General features: G+C 38.2%; 1 protein-coding gene across 7 annotated transcripts in view; it reads left to right on the top strand.

Annotated features, from left to right (window-relative positions):
* PTPRK (protein tyrosine phosphatase receptor type K) overlaps positions 1–19,348 on the top strand; it is a 588,884-nt gene that overhangs the window by 496,265 nt on the left and 73,271 nt on the right. For all 7 annotated transcript variants that reach the window (XM_075924132.2, XM_075924131.2, XM_075924133.2 and 4 more), the window contains exons 12-13: positions 7,705–7,978; positions 10,552–10,588. In XM_075924132.2, the coding sequence (XP_075780247.1) occupies positions 7,705–7,978; positions 10,552–10,588 (311 nt within the window). The remainder of the gene's footprint in view (positions 1–7,704; positions 7,979–10,551; positions 10,589–19,348) is intronic.

The raw sequence follows: 19,348 nt of genomic DNA, 5'->3' as shown, positions 1-19,348 counted from the left end.
TTCCTAATGTCCAACCTAAACCTCCCTTGCTGCAGTTTAAGCCCATTGCTGCTTGTTCTATCCTCAGAGGCCAAGATGAACAAGTTTTCTCCCTCCTCCTTATGACACCCTTTTAGATTCCTGAAAACTGCTATCATGTCCCCCCTCAATCTTCTCTTTTCTAAACTAAACAAACCCAATTCTTTCAGCCTTCCTTCATAGGTCATGTTCTCTAGATCTTTAATCATTCTTGTTGCTCTTCTCTGGACCCTCTCCAATTTCTCCACATCCTTCTTGAAATGCGGTGCCCAGAACTGGACACAATACTGAGGCCTAACTAGCGCAGAGTAGAGTGGAAGAATGACTTCTCGTGTCTTGCTCACAACACACCTGTTAATGTGTGCATAGAGCATTCCTGGTAAATGAAGTCATATTGGTGCCAGCAAAGGTAGTATGGTATATACTGCCAACATGCACCTCAATCCCTAAGAAGGATTATTTTATCCCAGCTAATAGAGTAGAGTTTTCTATTGGCAAACCTCACACTGAACTCCACAGAAAGCTTGAGGAAGCTTCACTCAAGAGCCATCCCCTCCATTAAAGAGGCCAAAAGTTAGGACTTACTGAAAAGGAAGGTATTTACATATATTGGCTTCCAATTTAGAATACCAAACTAAGATATGATTTTCTAAGTTATTCAGAGTTCCTTTATTTTAAGAATAAATTACTTCAGCCGAACAGAATTCAGTTTCATGTTCTTGAGAGGGGGAAGTTGGTAGCCAGAACATCACTACAAACTGTGGTCAATGTCAGCTGCCATTATCATGCTCCAGCAATGAAGGCTATTCTGCTTTGAGGTTTCCCAGGCAAATCTGGAACAGCATGAAGGACTTGGTCTTTGAGACTTTTCAGTGAAAAGACTGATGGGGTCTTAGCATTCACTGAAGGACTGCAGGGCAACTCTCCACTCCTTGAATGTAAATAGATACACACATAAACATACCAGCCCTGAAGAAGAAAAACAGTAAACATCCCTATAAGCCTAGGTCTATTCCTCAGTTATTCCTGTATTCCTCAATTATTTTAGCATCAACAATCCTATAAACTATTTTATAAAGACAGAGGGTGCAAAATTCACCATACCCTGAACTTTCTGTGTCACCTGCATTGACTCAACATCACCAGTAGAAACTTTCGACAAGATTCTCAGAAGTAGTGATCCGCTATTTGATACCATTTCCACTGAAGCCTCACATAGCGTCTAGTGACCATCTATAATTTTTTTTCCACAACCGGAGTGAGATAACAATGGACCAGTGAGTGGTGGACATCGTTCCTTCAGGCTACACCATAGCATTTTTCTCTCTACTACCTTCATCATCCCTCTTCAGGGATCAGTCTTCTAAGACAGACTCTCCTCCTAGCAAGAGTGGTACCTAATCAATGCCCAGGAAAAATATTTCCTAGTTTCACCTCAACATTTTTTATTCAAAAGCTAGCATTATTAATAGTATCTTTGGAGTCAGACACATGATTCACAGCTCTCTAAATTAAAGAGTGGTGCTTTCATGTGGTGATTCCCTTTCCTCAAAGAGAATTCCTCAGGTTTTTAGTGGATCCTGGCCATTATAAATATAGGGGGTTTCCATTCACTCTGGCAAGTTCACCTCCAGTCTTCAGAAGAGTAGTGTGGTAGTAACTACACAGTTTAGATGTACTAAAATTCACTGTCTTTCTGTATTGAGATGTGACTGGCTGGCAGACACGCTTGGAAGCCCTTCCATCAACTTCACACCTGAAGAGGGACAGTTGAAAAAGTGAAACGAGGTGTGAAAGTGGAGATGTTGGGGAAAGGAAAAAGTGTGTGTGTGCACATGCATACAAAAATGTTTTTACTGTAATTATAGTTTTGAAAATCCATTAACTAATTTAAAAGGTTCTTAAAAATGTGAACTCCATGTGTATCATACATCTCTACCCATTCTGATAAAAAAAATCAATAAAAAGGTGAAGAGTGGAGTTATATGATAAACAATGTTGACTCCCAACAAAAGAAAACTTCTAAACTTACCACTTTTTATTTATATGCTGCAATTATGCAGCTGTGGTAACTTGAAAGAAAAGAGTGTGTAGTGAGAAGTCCAGAAACAAATACAGAGTTAAATCAAATCCACAAACTTGCGGTTGGTCAGACTTAGACATCCACTTCTACTGATCCACGCTTTTTTTTTAGCCCAGCTTTATAAGTCACATACCACCTTTATACCAGTGAGGATGATGCAGATTACATATTTAGAATATTGAAAGTTTAAGATAACTATTAGTCTGGTATTGTGTTGTTGTCTGGTAGCAGAACATTATTATTTTTTGACCAAGAGTTTTAAAATGTAGCTTCTAAGGATAGGCCGAGCAGGAAAGTTGTGTCCTTTCTTCATCATTGATGCAAAGGTCTGTACACAATACAGTTATGATCTCTACTTCCATACACAACACTATACCAAGATTGAAGAATGTCCAGCGCTATATGTATTTAACTGGAAGCACTTGGGACAAGCCCTTGAATGTCATTGTGACCATGAGATTGAATGCTTGACATGTTCAGGTTAATGTACACACATTCATTTTGGAAGACTCTAGAGGAGGGTGGAGGGAAATTAAGTTTTTATCATTTCATTTTGCCAGTGGGGAAACTGAGGAGTGAGTTTGCCTAGGGCAACAGAGCAAGTCAGAGAAATAATTGTGGTTAAATTGAGACCTTCTTAACTTCCTGTTTCTTTATTATTCTTCTCTCCCTTCCCTACCCCCCCTCCCCCGCCCCATTTCCTGTTTATTTTAAATATAAAGTTTTTTTGAATACATGCTTTAAAACACAACACTGTGCGAAACATTACCTTAGGCGGTACAGTGATGGGAATGTTTAAGAAACAGAATAATTATACATGATAGAGAGAGGTCTTAAATTAGAGCACTTGGTAAACTATTAACCATAAAGAACCAATGTATTCCTAGATGGCTTGTGGTAGATAGTTATAAATTAAAACAGAAAATAATTGTATGTGTAACACAAAATAGAACAACTAAAGATATGTCAGCATCTTTAGATAAACCCTAAAAGGGAATTAGTTTTCAGATTAGAAAGATACATAGTAATTTATAAGAGTCCATTAAGTCCTTTTTTTACACTGTAAAGGTACTGCGAGCCTCCCTTTTGTCCCAAACTTGGTATTTGCTGAACAAAAAAATTTCAGACATATGGTGTCCACACTTGAACCTTCAGGTGGGCTGAAACAGTACAAAATCCAGGTCCATCAATTTTATCTATGCTCTTACCATAGTGAGTGTTTCTCTTCACTGAAATTAAGCATGAGTGCAATAAAACGAGTATTCTCAAACCTGGAAAACCAGACCTGCAAGTGATGTGATATTTTTATTCCTTATTCCTGATCTAGAGTGCCTCTCCAAGAAATACTCCAGGCATTACATGGCTATCCATATCTGAAATATGCATATTGCTATCAGTTATATATCCCCAGCATCTTAATACAAAAGATAAATGTAAAATACTGAAATCCTGAATTGCTTCAATGCATTTCAGTGAACTTTACTACCAGTTTTAGTAAAGCTTCACTCAGCTTACATTGACCTTCTGTTTCCACCACAAGTATGTTTCACTGTCATAATGAGCATTACCAGGTAGATGTTAAAAGATTAACACCACTTCACTTGCTGCATCCTACCTATGTGCTTTAACTAAGCAGGGTAAGAGTTAAACTCTAGGTTCCCAGGCCCAAGGAGGACAGTGCTGCCTAGGTTATTGAGCAATCTGCTGTTCATTTTTCTTCTAAACCAGGCATCCACCAATGGTCAAGTGATAATTGTTTTTAATCACCTGTTTAATGTCCTCATTACTTTCAGTCAATAGAGGCCCATTGTTTATAGTATAACTCCACTGATTTTATAGTTATTTGCTTTAAAAAAAAGGACAAAACTACACTAAGACTAGATTTTACTATGCTCCTGTTTCTACCAGAGCCCTCAGAAAACAGTTGTTACTTAATCCAGTTCAGATCAACAGGTAGCTGTCTTAAAAAACTGTATGCTGTAGTAGTCACCACTATTATCATGAACCATGCTCATGTCATGCTGATCAAGTATTATATCATAATTGCTTGGGCTTTTATTGCTTCCAGAAGTTTTAAACCAAACTCTAGACAAAAAATACAGAAGGGGACGACACTGCATGATTCAGAATTTGTTACAAGACATGTAGTTTTTCATCATCAGACTGGTGTTTCAGATTATAGTCAGTAGCAGTTAAAAATGGCTACCTTTCAGTAGTACCTATGAAGTGATTGAAGTCTTTCAACAGTGCACCTTCAGATTTGATGCCATATGTATTACTACAAATCTATTTCAGACATTTTAGATATTTTAGAGGTGTTTTTAATTGGAAATATGTTTCTATCTATCTGGCTGTTTTCATTGTACCAGGAGTCCAACAATATGAGTTACATACAGAAATAATAAGCAAGTAATTACGGCTTAGATTAGTAATGAGCCAGATTTCCAGTATGCCTAGCAAGGGCCATCATTATAATTTAACCTGTTTAGCACACACTGAAGTAACAATATGTCTTGTCTACACTAGGCTTTTAAAATGGGTTAGGTAGCACCTGTTAAGTCAGAGTCAAGATACAGACCAAGTGTGGACAGTATTTATCCATACCTATTTAGTGATTAGTTTGTGGGGAAGGGGAGGGTTGAGGTCTGCTTGCAGAATAGCAAGCCTTGAGCTCCTTACTTGCACATACTGTAGTGTTTTGGGTTATTAGATCAGTTTGAGATAAGAAAAATGGTCTCTATATACCAAAGCTCCACAGAAGAGCCACACTGACCCTTTCTCTCTCAGGTCTCTCTCTGCTTACCTGCCCAGCTCTTAATGCCAACAATCACAGAGCTTTTGGGCACCAACAATCTACTCAGCAGCTTCTCAAACACCATCTCTCTCTTTAGAATACCTCTAATCCTGTTTAACCTGCACAAGGAGATGGAGAATATTGCCCTTTATTACTTCCAAACTTCCTTTCTTCTGCCTATTTATTAATTAATATGGCAAAAAACTTGGTTGTGAAGCAGATGGAGCTGCTACCCAAAAAAATGTTTCACTCACACCCTCAAAAGCAAGAAAATGAAAAGTTCAGTCTTCTAAACCATACATATCCCACAGTCTTCCACCAACTAGCCCATATCATGCCATTATTATATCTTTGCACCCCACACTAGAAAATGAAACCTTATGGATCTTCTCCTTACACTAAACTAAGTATCAGAGGGGTAGCTGTGTTAGTCTGAATTTGCAAGAACAACGAGAAGTCCTGTGCCTCCTTATAAACTGACAGATTTATTGGAGCATAAGCTTTCGTGGGCAAAGACCCACTTTTTCAAATGCATGTCAAACTACTCTCTCTTACCAATAATAGTTGTAGTGTTTGGTGTAATGATGTAGATACTGGGATGGGATCATTTTAGTAAATGGAGTTAGGTAAGGATAGCTTTTAAAATGGACGATTTAAATTGCCATTTGCCTTTTGAGCTTCCAGTTTTGCATTGAGGGAACATTATTAAGAACATTTCAAAAGACTGTATGCACAAGCCTTTTACAACTGTTTATGAGAGGGGCAGGGCTGGCCCATGCCCTTTTGGCGCCCTGGGCCCGGGTGCACGGCACATGCACTCTGTGGGTGAGGGGAACAGGCAGCTCTGTGGGAGCTGGTTCCCCATGTGTGTTGCCTCTCGCCTTCCCCTCCATTATGTTTCTGATTCAGAGGCAAGAGGGGGAGGGAGAGTGCATGTATTTGACAGGATTAACCGATAAACCCAGACTTATCAGTTAATCGTATAGTTGACTACACGTTGACATCCCTAATGGACACTGTTAAAGATGAATTGGCTAATATGTAGGTCTTCTACCCCCTTCTCTCGGTCAAATTTTTGGCTAATAAAAAGAAAATATTTATCTGAAATCGAATAATCTCTAGAAGGACTGAAATGGAACTATGTTGAAAACTGCACTTCTCAGCTGAATGACATAACAGTATATTCCAGGAGATAGTTTTCTTGCAGTCGTGTGCACATAGAGATGTCCTTCCACTTTTCCTGCTAGTTTTATTCATGTAAACTGGCAGGATATTGCAGTTGACAAGTTTCCTTCTCTCCTGGAACTTCAGAGAGTGGAGTCCGTTCCAGTTCATTGGCAGCTCACAATAAAGGAGCTGTAGCAAATATGAAGCAACTGAGTGACACTTCCAAAACTCTGGTCAGTTTCACTCCTCCTGTTTGGAAGACTTTTAAGCAGGAATGAAACTGACAATCTTGTCAGGTTAATTCAACTATTTCTGCTCTTGCCTACTTCCCAGAGATAATTGAATGAGCATTTTTCAAGCTCAGGGCTACAAGAAATCCCCCTTTCCATCCACTTTTTTGTTTTCCAGCATAAGAACTTATCTTTGTTCTTCCTTTGTGAAAAAAAAAATCTGCTGCTGCAGAACATTGAATGCTGATAATGGGTTGGTAACATACGGTAGTTATGTAGTTCTTCAACAGGGAAGAAGAATTATAATTACCTTTTCTCTTTAGAGAGCATGATTTTGAAAAGTGACCAAGCTTTGGACCATTTCAAAAAAGGTATTGGCAGGTTTGGGTTAGAGTTTTAATAGGCTGAATGCCATCTGCTTCAACAATTTGTAACATTTTATTGTTGACAACTGCAGAGAAATGAGGCAGTCTATTTTGGTGGAGTGGACAGATTTCTGTCCATCTGTGCTTGTATTATAGCGTGTCACTTGTATTTTAGATCTGCATAGCTCTGAGCCAAGATAGATGCCTTAGCAAGGTCAAGAGGTGGGAGAAGTCTGTCAGCACATTCTGTCTCTAATGATATGACAACTGCAAATTGGTGCTTCAAGCACTGCCTGGAGGCAGTCATTATGTTGGGCCTTGAAGCTGAGCTTGCTATAATATCATTTCAAAGGAAAATGCTAACTTCATATGCCTCCGAATATCAGACAAAGAGCCTAATCTATTACAATGTACGGTTAATGTCAGAGTCTCAGAGAAGTAGAAATGTTTATCTGTATGTATCTGCAAAAACAACAGAGAGTCTTGTGACACCTGATTTATTTGGGCATAAGCTTTCGTGGGTAAAAAAACACTTTGTATTTACCCACTTTCGCGGGTAAAAAACACAGATGTATCTGACAAAGTGTATTTTACCCACAAAAGCTTATGCCCAAATAAATCTGTTAGTCTTTAAGGTGCCACAGGTCTCCTCACTGTTAATGTCAGAGTCATCATGGATTTCTTAATAACAAAACATTTCAGAGGTGAGAGGGATTTTTTTATTTGCTTTGTTTCTTTGTATTGTTAGAAAATATATTAAAAGAAATTATTGAAAGAGTAAGAAAAAATAAAAATGCATATGTAAAATAAAATCAGTGAACATGGTTTTTCTGCTGTAGAATAGGTCTAAAAGTGATTTATTTTTATAAAATGCATAACAGTGGTACAGCATTTCACAGCTGAGTTGCATAGCTTCAGCATAACTTTTGCAAGCTTTTTGTCTTTTTTCCCCCCCAGTCACTATCTTTTTAAACTGAACCCAGCATCATGTTTTTGTGTAATTTGAGAATTACAGATGACCGGCTCATTGTTTCCCTCTTTATAAAGTGCTTACCAGATTGTGGTTGAGGAGCTGCACCCACACCGAACAAAGCGAGAAACAGGCACAATGGAGTGCTACCAAGTTCCAGTCACATACCAAAATGCTGTAAGCGGAGGCTCACCATATTATTTTGCTGCTGAGTTGCCCCCTGGTAACCTTCCTGAACCAGCCCCTTTCACTGTTGGTGATAATAGAACATACCAGGGCTTTTGGAACCCACCTCTGGCTCCTCGGAAAGGCTACAATATCTATTTCCAAGCCATGAGCAGTGTTGAGAAGGTAAGTGCCAGCTATATTTTCCTGTTGGAAATAGCTCAGATGGTAATCCTGTTGATGACTCTCAAAGTTAGGTGTAGTTTGTCGGTGCTGTTCTAACCTGGCACTGGCTTCTGTACTGTAACTATATGGCTTTGAGCGATCTATTTTTCACACTACACCTGCTTCTTAGTAATTATTAATAGCTGAGACTATAATAAATCTCATGGTAATAGTTTGAGTGAAATAATTTCAGCTGTGTGATTCTGCCTCCTCAGTAAATAACATCCATTATTTTTCTTGTAACTCTCAATACTTGCACACTTCAAAAGATTAAATTACTGCAGGATAAAGAGAACTTACTTTGCTCAGCAGGCTAATTAAATGATGTAAACTTTTCAGGACTCTGACACCAAACATCAAATAAAAAGTAAAAATCCCCAGATTATGAAGTAACCCTGTGTCCATGGTATGTTAGTGAGCATTTTTATACACAATTCTACTTTGATTGCTTGACTACTGTGCAGTAGTTAAGGGTATGGCTTTAGATTGCTTTCAGTGCCTCCTTACTTTTTCATTTTTGGCACAGCTGTTGAGCACTGCCGCTGATTCTGTATGTATATTGCAAAGAACAAAATGACAGGAAGCTGCTCTCTGAAGAGGGTTCCAGGTGTGAAAAACAACATGACTTTTCAAACCTCATGCTGTTGTCATTGAATTATTTTCTTTTGTAAACTGAAATATAGCAGGGGGGAAGGACAATCGTGTTCAGCACAGTAACTTGAGATATTTAAAAATTCAGTTTATGAATTATGCTTTAGATAAGTATAGTTCTATAGGAAATCGCTACGTTCTGGGCATAAAGCCCCTATTTCAGGTGTGCAGGGGGGATTAAGTGAAATTGCTGGGATAAGCAGCTAGATTGAAGGCAAATGATCTTCACCTGGTCCTTCTGAAAGAAATAGAAGCCATTTGTACCCTTCTATTTGGATTTCTGCTGTGGCTAATAATAAATCACAGCTATTGAATAGATCTGCCATTGAGTTTGTTGAACAAATTCTCACGTATACCTGTAATTATGAACATTGCCCCTTCATCATATAAAGGTAGGAAAAAATGCTATGTCTAATGAAATTACACACTACTATGAAGCTGGAGGATTTTTCTGATGAGACAGACTTTTCTCTTGATAAATTTAATTGAGGCAAACAAAGGGAAGGAAATTCTACCTGTCACATATACATATATACTTCCCTCACCACCTTCATTAATCCACCTAACAACTTTCGTTGGCTTCCAACAACTTAACTGGGTTCTGAGGTAATTGATATTTCATACCATATGTAATGATTGAAAAATAAACCCAATCAATGCCCAAAAAAAGCCCCAGAATAGATCCATGTTTTATTTTCTGTATTGTAATAGGTAATGACCGAAAGCTGAGGGAGACAATTTGATCTGACATTTGAGAGAGGTTGCGTATGTATGATATAAAAACCTGGGACAGATTTCTGTTCACGATTTTCATTAGTTTTGTTACCAGTTGCTGGTATATGTTTTACCATAATGTACATAGAATACGGTTGTACACTGTGTGTCTGACCCTGCAGAATATTTCAGCGCTTATTTAACCTGAAATCAGTAGGATTACTCCCATGTATATGCAAAAGTGCTCTTTTGGGTTGGAGCCTACATTACACACTGGTTGCTGCAGAAAATGTAAAGGCAGAGCACATATTAGCCAATACCTAAGGAAAATTCACCATAGGTTATATTGACATTTCTGATATCAACTCAGTGGAGCTTTTATCTGAGCTGAACAATGCCTCTTGATTGAACACGTCATATACGTTTTTAGCAGAGGATCTCTCTTTATTGATTTGTATATCACAGTTTTCCAAAGCGGTTGGCACAGAACTTTTGAAATAAATAATTCTTGTGTGTGCTTACATTTTGTTGTTGTTTTGTTTTTGTCTTTTTTTGAGGAGGGAGTGAGGGGAAGAGTCAAGAAAAGAAATATGGAATCCTGAAGGCAATTATATAGATAGGAAAGAAATGCTGTTTGGGGGAAAATACAGATCTTGCTGTATTAAATTGGGTTTAATCATTGGCTAATTACTTGTTAAAACAGACCTACATAGTTTTAAGGGGCTAGTTACATCCCATCACAGAAACTTTTTTCATTTTTATATTAGCTTTAAAGTATCATATTAAATCTAAAGAGAGTGATTACAGAAAAAGGCTAACATATTCAGATAAGATTAAAACTGTTTCTTACATTGGTGCATAGCCAATTCCTTTCTCCAACTGCTAAGTGATCTCATGCATTGTATGAATCACTGGTGGAAAAAAAATAAATATAATTTGTATGTGTATATAAGTAAAATATGTGCAAGTCCTTTGTAGTAAATAACTATAAACCTAGAGTATGATTGATAATTAGTTAACAATTTTACTGAGCTTGCTACCTCTGATGAGACAAAATTCTTTTACTCATCGGTCTCCACTACCCTATGCAATACTAATACTGTTCGCGAAGTGAGAAAAATTGAACTATTAATTTGACTATATTTTCTTTAATTTTCCTCCCTTAACAGGAAACGAAAACTCAGTGTGTTCGAATTGCTACTAAAGGTAAGAGGTTTTTCCCCCTCTAAAAAAGGGCTGTTTTGCTTGCTTTAGACCTAATTAAATATGATGTTTCTGTTAGAGAGTATTTGTACCTGTGCCCAGTTATATTGCAGCAAAATATTTTGACTCACTTGGAGGGTTTTAGTAATGGGATGCCACTTCTTATGTTTCGGTGTTTTGCCTGGAGATGACTGTTTTAAGAATAAGCAGAATTTAGACAAAATCAGTTAAACCTCATTTCAGTAGTTTGCATTCTTTGAGGTCTTGTCATTGTGAACAGCTGAATAAGTGTAAGTAGCCAGTTGGCATGGATTAAATCTGTCTGTTGTGCTGACAGGTACTGGAGAGCTGGGTGTGGTTTTTTATTCAAATTGAGAAATGCTAGGCTAGTAATTTACATAAATAAGAGCTCACTGACTTGTGGATATTTATAATGGAGGGTTGATTTGAAGAAGGCTTGCATTTTTTAATATCAAGAGATAGTCAAGTATGAGATGAGTTGAGAGCTGCTAGAGTAAATCATGTTGACCCACATACGGCAGCATAATCATATGGTGCCCATTCAAGAAATTATTTCATCTTCAAATAAGGATTTAGAATACATCTCATCAGTATCTTCTCCTCTGACTGTATTTATAACCACTAATTTGAGAGTTACTTGATTGTGTCAACAGCAGGGAGAGTTATTTCCTAGATTCTAACAACATAAAGAATAAAGGACTCTGAACTCCTCAGGAGCCTAGTGTTACTTCTGTTGTGTCTATTTGTATCACACAGTGATGTACAACTTACAATTAATGTTGCATCTGAACAAATGGGCAGGCTTAATTTACAGTAGCCTTTTTTCATCTCTTCAATTATTAGCTGAGTTAAAAGCTTGTGATGTGTTTACCTCTTATTTGTTGGTAGCCACTAAGCCTACGTCTACAATGGCAAGATTTTGCGCAAATACTTTTAACGCGAGAGTTTTTGCGTTAAAGTATTTGCACAAGAGAGCGTCTACACTGGCATGTGTTTTTGCGCAAGAGATGTGCTTTTGCGCAAAAGCAACCGTGCCAGTGTAGATTCTCTCTTGTGCAAGAAAGCTCCGATGGCCATTTTAGCCATAGGGCTTTCTTGCGCAAGAAATTCACGTTGCCTGTCTACACTGGCCTCTTGGGCAAGAACACTTGCGCAAGAGGGCTTTTTCCTGAGTGGGAGCGTCATATTTCTTGCGCAAGAAGCACTGATTTCTTACATTAGAACGTTAGTGTTCTTGTGCAAGAACTCGCAGCCAGTGTAGACAGGTGGCAAGTTTTTGCGCAAAAGCTTATGCTTTTGCACAAAATCTTGCCAATGTAGATGTAGCCTAAATGTTTTCACTAGAACAAGGAAAAGAACATGGGGTTCTTGAGACAAATTAGTATAGTATTTTCTTAAAATGAGTTAAGATAATAAAAGTAAGGAAGTTAAATGTTAAGTCTTCTGCAAAGAATAAATCCATGTGAGCTTTCTATTGTTTACCTGACAAAATGAAATGTTTGAACTGAAATAAATTATCATCATGAGCAAATATGTATGTATCAATATGCATATGTTGCAGTTATTAGGGATGGGGGAGATCTTTAAAAGGTTCTGACGTATTCTAGAAATGTTGCAGAAGTGATAACAGTAAAATATATTACCAGCAATGTTCTAACACAATGCAGAATTGTCTCAGTTGGGTGATGGTATAGGGCAAGAAACATGGAATATTGTCATCTCCTTTACAATATCTGTCAGTTAATCTCACAGCAACATGCACAGTAGCAAGATTCCGATCACACAGTGGTTTGTGTGACCTTGTCCCCTGTAATAAAAATACAATGAGTATGGCTTACTAGTATGATTGACTGCTTAACCATGGCTGAAGCAACTCCACTTGGAGCACTAGCATTGACAGAGATGTCAACACTATACCCAGTAAAGTACAATTGAAAGTACAACAAGGAGTCCTGTAGCACTTTAAAGACTAACGGATTTATTTGGGCATAAGCTTTCGTGGGCAAAAACCCGTTTGTCATGCTTCTGATGAAGTAGGTTTTTGCCCATGAAAATTTATGCCCAGATAAATCTGTTTAGTCTTTAAAGTGCTACAGGCCTCATTATTATTATGTTTGATGATATAGACTAACATGGCTACCCATATGAGACAATTGAAGAGAATATGTTTTCCATCAGTTTCAACTTCTGCTATGCTTTCTATGAGGACATTAATGATATAATTTGAGGTCCCTCTGAGGAAAAATATTTTCACGCTTAAATTATTATATAATGCATTTTTTTTTTAAATTGTTAATATATCAGGCTGTCTTAAATATATGGGAGAATAATTTCATTACTCACATTAGTTTGTTTTAGCTTATAGCCCTCAGAAAGGCATAGTTTATTCCTACTCAGCTTTTCCAACTAGAATATTTTATTTCACTGAAATGAATATATTCATAAGGAAATACTCAGTGTGTTGCCAATAGAACTAGTGCATCAACTGTGACATCAGCGAATTGAACTAGATTTTGTTACAAAGTTTTGTGTGGCTCTGTGCCATCTCTTGTGACTTTAAGCAGCCCTGCAGGTAGCCAATCAAATTGAGCTTTCCTGTTGAACTTTCTGAAAAGTTTTATTTAAATTAGTTTTAAAAATGCATATAAAAGTCAAGGAACATTTCAGTTGTGCAAATGACTTGCACCCTACTTATAGTTTAGGGTTCAACACAGTGTTTCTGACATGCAGTGAGTTACTTAATTCACAGGACTGGTTTAAACTAATCTTCCTGTTTTGCCTTATGGACTATGTGGTCTGTCAGTTTATAGCTGTATTTTTCACAGTGTTGTTTTAGGATATAGAAATGGGAAAAATATAACTTCATAATGCTAGTTATGTCGTTCTCAGTTATTTGAAGATGTTCATATCCCTGAAAATTGTATCTTTAATTTAACTTTTCTATATTTATTCACCATAATATTAATAGGTTACGTGCCATTAATTTTGTTCAAAGGGTTTCCATTCTTGTAACCATTGATGAACTGATTCCTTGTACTGATAACCAACTGCTGAGGGTCACTAAGTGTAAATTGAAGTGTCTTGTTTTCCTATACTCAGAAAATATTTTCTTATGTAACACATCATCTTACATGTCTTAACAAAATGAGCTGACTGGAGTGAGACCTCCCCTACATAATGTTGGCTAGATACCTCTAGAGCAGTGGTTCAGGCTGTAGGCTTGGGGCTCGTTCCACCTCCTACCCCTACCCCGTGCAGCAGGGATTTAGTCATCATTAGTGGTTGGCTGGTGGTCAGGGAAAGGTCTGCATTGAGTGGGGTGGGTTCATGGGCCAAAAAGTTTGAGAATTACTACTCTAAGCCTTATACACCCCACACAAGTGCTTAGGGCTGCTAGGCATGGAGCTGCTGCAGCTAGGGGACAGATCCTTCTTCCCGAACCAAAGTAGCGTCTTACTGGGGGCTGGAGGAGTGCACCTCTTCCTCCATGGCAGCAGCTCCTTGATAGCCCTGCTGGGGCTGGAGGAATGTACCTTTTTTTCCTAGTTACGGCTGCTCCCTGCTAGATTGGCTCTGCAACTCCCATTGGCTTCAAATCACAGTCCGTGAGAGCTACGGAGGGCAGTGCCAACAGGTGAATGCGGAGCAGTGTGGAGACACCTTCCTCCTGCCAAACAGGAACTGCTCTAGGTGAGCACCCTGTGCCCCAGCCCTGAGCCCCTTCACCATCCTAGCTCCCTCTTAGACCCCATGCCAACCCTGTTCCCATATTCCAAACCCCGAGGCCTCACCCCTGCCAGAAATCATCCATGTTCAGAATGAATTTTTTTATGTCACCAATATGGAGGTGATAAGTCACTCACCATCTCCATATTGGTGCACCTGACTAATTTCATTCCTCGCATGGACATAAAAAATTAGAGGGAACACTGCTTCTGAGCAGCAATTCTTGTTTTAATTATACTTACTGCTCTTTCATACTCGTCTATTCAACAAACTGGTGGGTCATATGTCCCTTGTTGTTAAAATAATTCTAGCTACAGTTTACTAGTATGATCTTAAATGTGAACAGGGAAAAACTAAGATGGTGGCATGCTGAAATTCCATTTTCTCCTCTGGACAGCTCTCTTGCCCGCCCCTCCTCTAAATGATTACAATGACCCCTTCTGCTCTTGGAAATCTATTAGGTATTCATTTAGGTTAAATATCAGAAAGCTTCATGTATTTAAGGATCAATCAATAACTCAGAAACATCTTTCAGATTTCTTTTTTTCCCCCCCCTAATCTCTACCCTCTGCCTCTTGGTGCAAAGCATCCTTTAGTATTTGTATTTCCCACTAGAGGAAGAGTTTCAAGTGCTACACATTTTCATTTGAGATCAGAAATACCATCAGCCACAATTTTAAGGATACAACTTCAGTATATTCACATTTATAGCCTCTAAAGGATATAAAGCACTCTAAAATCAGTGGCAGGACTCTTACTGACCTCAGGACCTTTGGATTGAAACCCACTTGCAATAGGAATGAATTCACCAAATAGTAAGCCAAACATTCGACCCAGACTTTTATTTCTAAAAACAGATTAAAAAGTCATTTTCTATTATTTTTTAATTATTTCCAGATTTTTGAATTATTTCCTGCTGTATTCATTTTTGAAATAGATATTTCAAAACCGAACACAGCAGGGAACAGATTATCCAACAAGTTCTTAGACATATTGGAGACCATTTTTTTTAATTTCAGATGGTTGTGAAAGCTACTGGGGGGAAGCTGTTCTAGATTTCATTTTAACAAATAGGGGAGGAACTGGTTAAAAGTTTGAAAGTGAATGGCAGTTTGGGTGAAAGTGATCATGAAATCATAGAGTTCATGATTCTAAGGAATGGTAGAAGAGAGAATAGCAAACTAAAGACAATGGATTTCAGGAAGGCAAATTTTAGTAAACTCAGAGTGCTGGCAGGTTTTCAAAGAAACATTCTTAAGGGCCCAAAAGCAAACTATTCCCCTGCATAGAAAAGATAGAAAGTATGCCATCAGACTACCTTGGCTTCCCCAGGAGATCTTAGATGACTTAAAAATTAAAAAAGGAGTCATATAAAAAGAGGAAACTAGGTCAGATTACAAAGGATGAATATAAGTAAATAACACAAGTATGAAGGGGCAAGGTTAGAAAGGCAAAGCACAAAACAAGTTCAATCTAGCTAGAGACATAAAGCGCCACAAGAAAACATTCTACAAATATATTAGAAGCAAGAAGATGACCAAGGACAGGGTAGGTCCATTGTTCAGTGAAGAGGGAGAAACAATATCAGGAAACTTGGAAATGGCAGAGGCGCTTAATGATTTCTTTGTTTCGGCTTTTACCAGGAAGATTGATGGTGATGGGATGCCTAACATAGTGAATGCTAGTGGAAATGGGGTAGGTTTAGAAGTTAACATAAAGAAAAAACAAGTTAAAAGTTTCTTAGAAAAGTTAAATGTCTTCAGGTCACCAGAGCCTGATGAAATGCATCCTAGAATACTCAAGGAACTGATAGAGGAGGTATCTGAGCTTTTATCTATCATCTTTGAAAAATCATGAAAGTCAGGAGAGATTCCAGAAGACTGAAAAGGGCAAATATAGTGCCCATCTATAAAAAGGGAAATAAGAACAACCCAGAAAACTATAGACCAGCCAGTTTAGCTTCAATGCCAAATAATGGAGCAAGTAATTAAGGAATTAATCTGCAAACATCTGGAAAATAATGTGATGGCGAACAGCCAGCATGGATTTGTAAAGAACAAATCATGTCAGACTAATCTGATAGCTTTTTTTGATAGGATAACAAGTCTTATGGATAAGGGACAAGTTGTGGAGATGGTATAACTAGACTTTGGTACAACATATGAGAGACCATATCCAGACCTTCTTATCAATAAACTAGGGAAGTATAACATAGATGGGGCTAATATAAGGGGGGGTGCATAACTTGTTGGATAACTGTTCTCAGAGAATAGTTATATTAGTGGTTCACAGTCATGCTGGAAGGGCATATTGAGTGGGGTCCTAGAGGGATCTGTTTTGGGACTGGTTCTGTTCAATATCTTCATTAGTGATTTAGATACTGGCACAGAGAGTACGCTTATTAAGTTTGCAGACGATACCAAGCTGGGAGGGGTTGCAACTGCTTTGGAGGATAGGGTCATAATTCAAAATGATCCGGACAAACTAGAGAAATGGTTTGTAGAAGGGAGGTAAACAGGATGAAGTTTAATAAGGAGAAATGCAAAGTACTCCACTTTGGAAGACACAGTCAGTTTCACACATGCAGAATGGTAAGCGACTACCTAGGAAGCAGTACTGCAGAAAGGGATCTAGTGGTCATAGTCGACCACAAGCTAATATGCATCAACGGGGAGTTTTAGGTTGGACATTAGGAAGTACTTCTTAACTGCCCGGGTGGTTAAACACTGGAATATATTGCCTAGCAAGACTGTGGAATCTCCATCACTGGAGGTATTTAAGAGTAGGTTAGATAGATTTGTGTCTAGATTGGGGTGGGCAATAATTTTCACAGGGGGGCCATTTAATGAATTTTGGTACATGTTCAAGGGCTGGGCTTTACCCCAAGGTGGAAGGAGTGGGGCTGGGCACGAGCCTCTCCCCAGAGTTGTCTGGGACTGGAGGCTTTGAATTAAAAACACAGCAAAGGGCTCACAGCTCCCTGCCCCACTGTTAATGCATTTCCTGGCAGCCGCCCGGAGTTGCTACAGCTATTTAAATGGCTCACACCTCCTGCACCTGCCAAGGTAGAGCTACGACCAGGAGCCATGAGACATTTAAATAGGATCCTGCTGCCTCAGCCATCGCCTGGAAATTCAGTGACATAGGCATCAGGATATAAACAGAAAGTGGCCAGATGCAGTCTGTGGACCGGATCAAAGCTCTGGGCGAGATCCAGCCCCTAAACTGCATCTTGCCCAGCCTGGACCTAGATGGTTCTTGGTCCTGCTGTGAGGGCTTGATGACCTCTCGAGGTCCCTTCCAGTTATAGTATTCTATGATGCTATGAAAAGGCATTTTCTTCTATCGGCATAAAGTAAACACACATTCCGATGGAGGGATCAAACAAATGTTGCTTCTACCAGCAACATCAACTAAAATTTCAAGGACTTTTTTTATGTGAATGTTCATATTGGGGGGGAAAAGAATGCTGAACTGTATTTATTCTTTTTTAACATTTTGGGACTGGACTACAAGTCCCATCACTCACTTACACACTATTTATTTCTTGTCATAGTTGCTTTATCCTAATTTAATTTTATTATTTTCCTTATTTTTATAATACTTATAAACTAGACAAAATACCAGTATTGATATTCTTGTCAAACATTGCATCCTGATAACTAACCATCAGTCTGTAACATACTGCCTCATCCATTTCCTGGCTATTAGCAGTTGGTTGTCCCATTTGTCCTCTTAAATGTCTATTTACATGCTAAATTATTTGAAGTATCATTCTTCTCTAGTGCTTTTAATTTAGTTTCTTTTCCTTTGCGGCCAATGTAATTTAAAATGGTAAAATGAAATGCCATCACACAGCATGCTGGTGAAAGCTCACTTGAAATTTTTGTACATTCATACATCAAAATTTGTGGAAATCCTAAATGTGATTGAACAGTAATACTATAATAAATTTCTTAGTTTTAAGTGGTCTTGGCTGATTCTGAAGCTGAAGTATGTACTCTTTATTCGTTCATCTGTAAATACTTTGGTTAAGGTAGTTAAAGCATTCCTTATAGATTATATGTTGATAAATATGTTCAGTGCTATGTAATAGTTAAACTTTGCCCCCAAATTAATTTGGAAACTTGCTCACTCTCTTTTACAAATAACATGCAAAACTTTTGCAGATGTTAAGTATACTTTGTAATACACCTTTTTCTTTCTCTTTTACTTTCCTAAGCAAGAAAACTATTCCCTCATACCCTAAAAAATGTGCATTGCAGCTAAGGAATGCCTTTTTTTTTCCAGTTAGTAACTTGGCAGAGAGTTGTGTGACTGAAATTGGAGATTGTGCATATTACTATCCACATCTGAAAACTACTGTGACTGAGCATTCTTTTCCAGAAAGAAGGGGGGAAAGAGATGCAGTGAGGTCACGGGGAGAACTCATGTTGATGCTGGGAGTGTAATCAGATTAAAGAAGACAGAAGAAGGAATCAGGGTCACAATGTAATTCCAGCAAAATGCAGGACTATGTAGCACTTGAAAGACTAACAAGATGGTTTATTAAATGATGAGCTTTCATGGGCCAGACCCACTTCCTCAGATCAAATAGTGGAAGAAAATAGTCACCACCATATATACCAAAGGACACAATTAAAAAAAATGAATACACATGAAAAGGACAAATCACATTTCAGAACAGAAGGGGAATGCGGGGAAGGAAGGAAGGTAAGTGTCTGTGAGTTAATGATATTAGAGGTGGGGAAAATTAGATGTCTGTGAGCTAATGGTATTAGAGGTGATAATTGGGGAAGCTATCTTGGTAATGGGTAAGGTAGTTGGGGTCTTTGTTCATTCCCTCCGGGAGAGTGTCGAATTTTAACATGAATGACAGTTCAGAGGATTTCCTTTCAGGTGCAGATGGTTAAGTCATTGAGATAGTGTCCTTTCTGGTTGAAATGGCAAGAAATAGTTTTTTCTTTGTGATCTTGTCTGATATCTGTTTTGTGGGCATTAATCCTTTGGCGAAGT

Source organism: Pelodiscus sinensis, chromosome 3, assembly GCF_052426305.1.
Source record: "Pelodiscus sinensis isolate ZL-2025 chromosome 3, ASM5242630v1, whole genome shotgun sequence".
NCBI classification, from domain to species: Eukaryota; Metazoa; Chordata; order Testudines; family Trionychidae; genus Pelodiscus; species Pelodiscus sinensis.
Note: the sequence above shows the minus strand (reverse complement) of the source record. Positions and strands in the feature narration are given on the sequence as shown.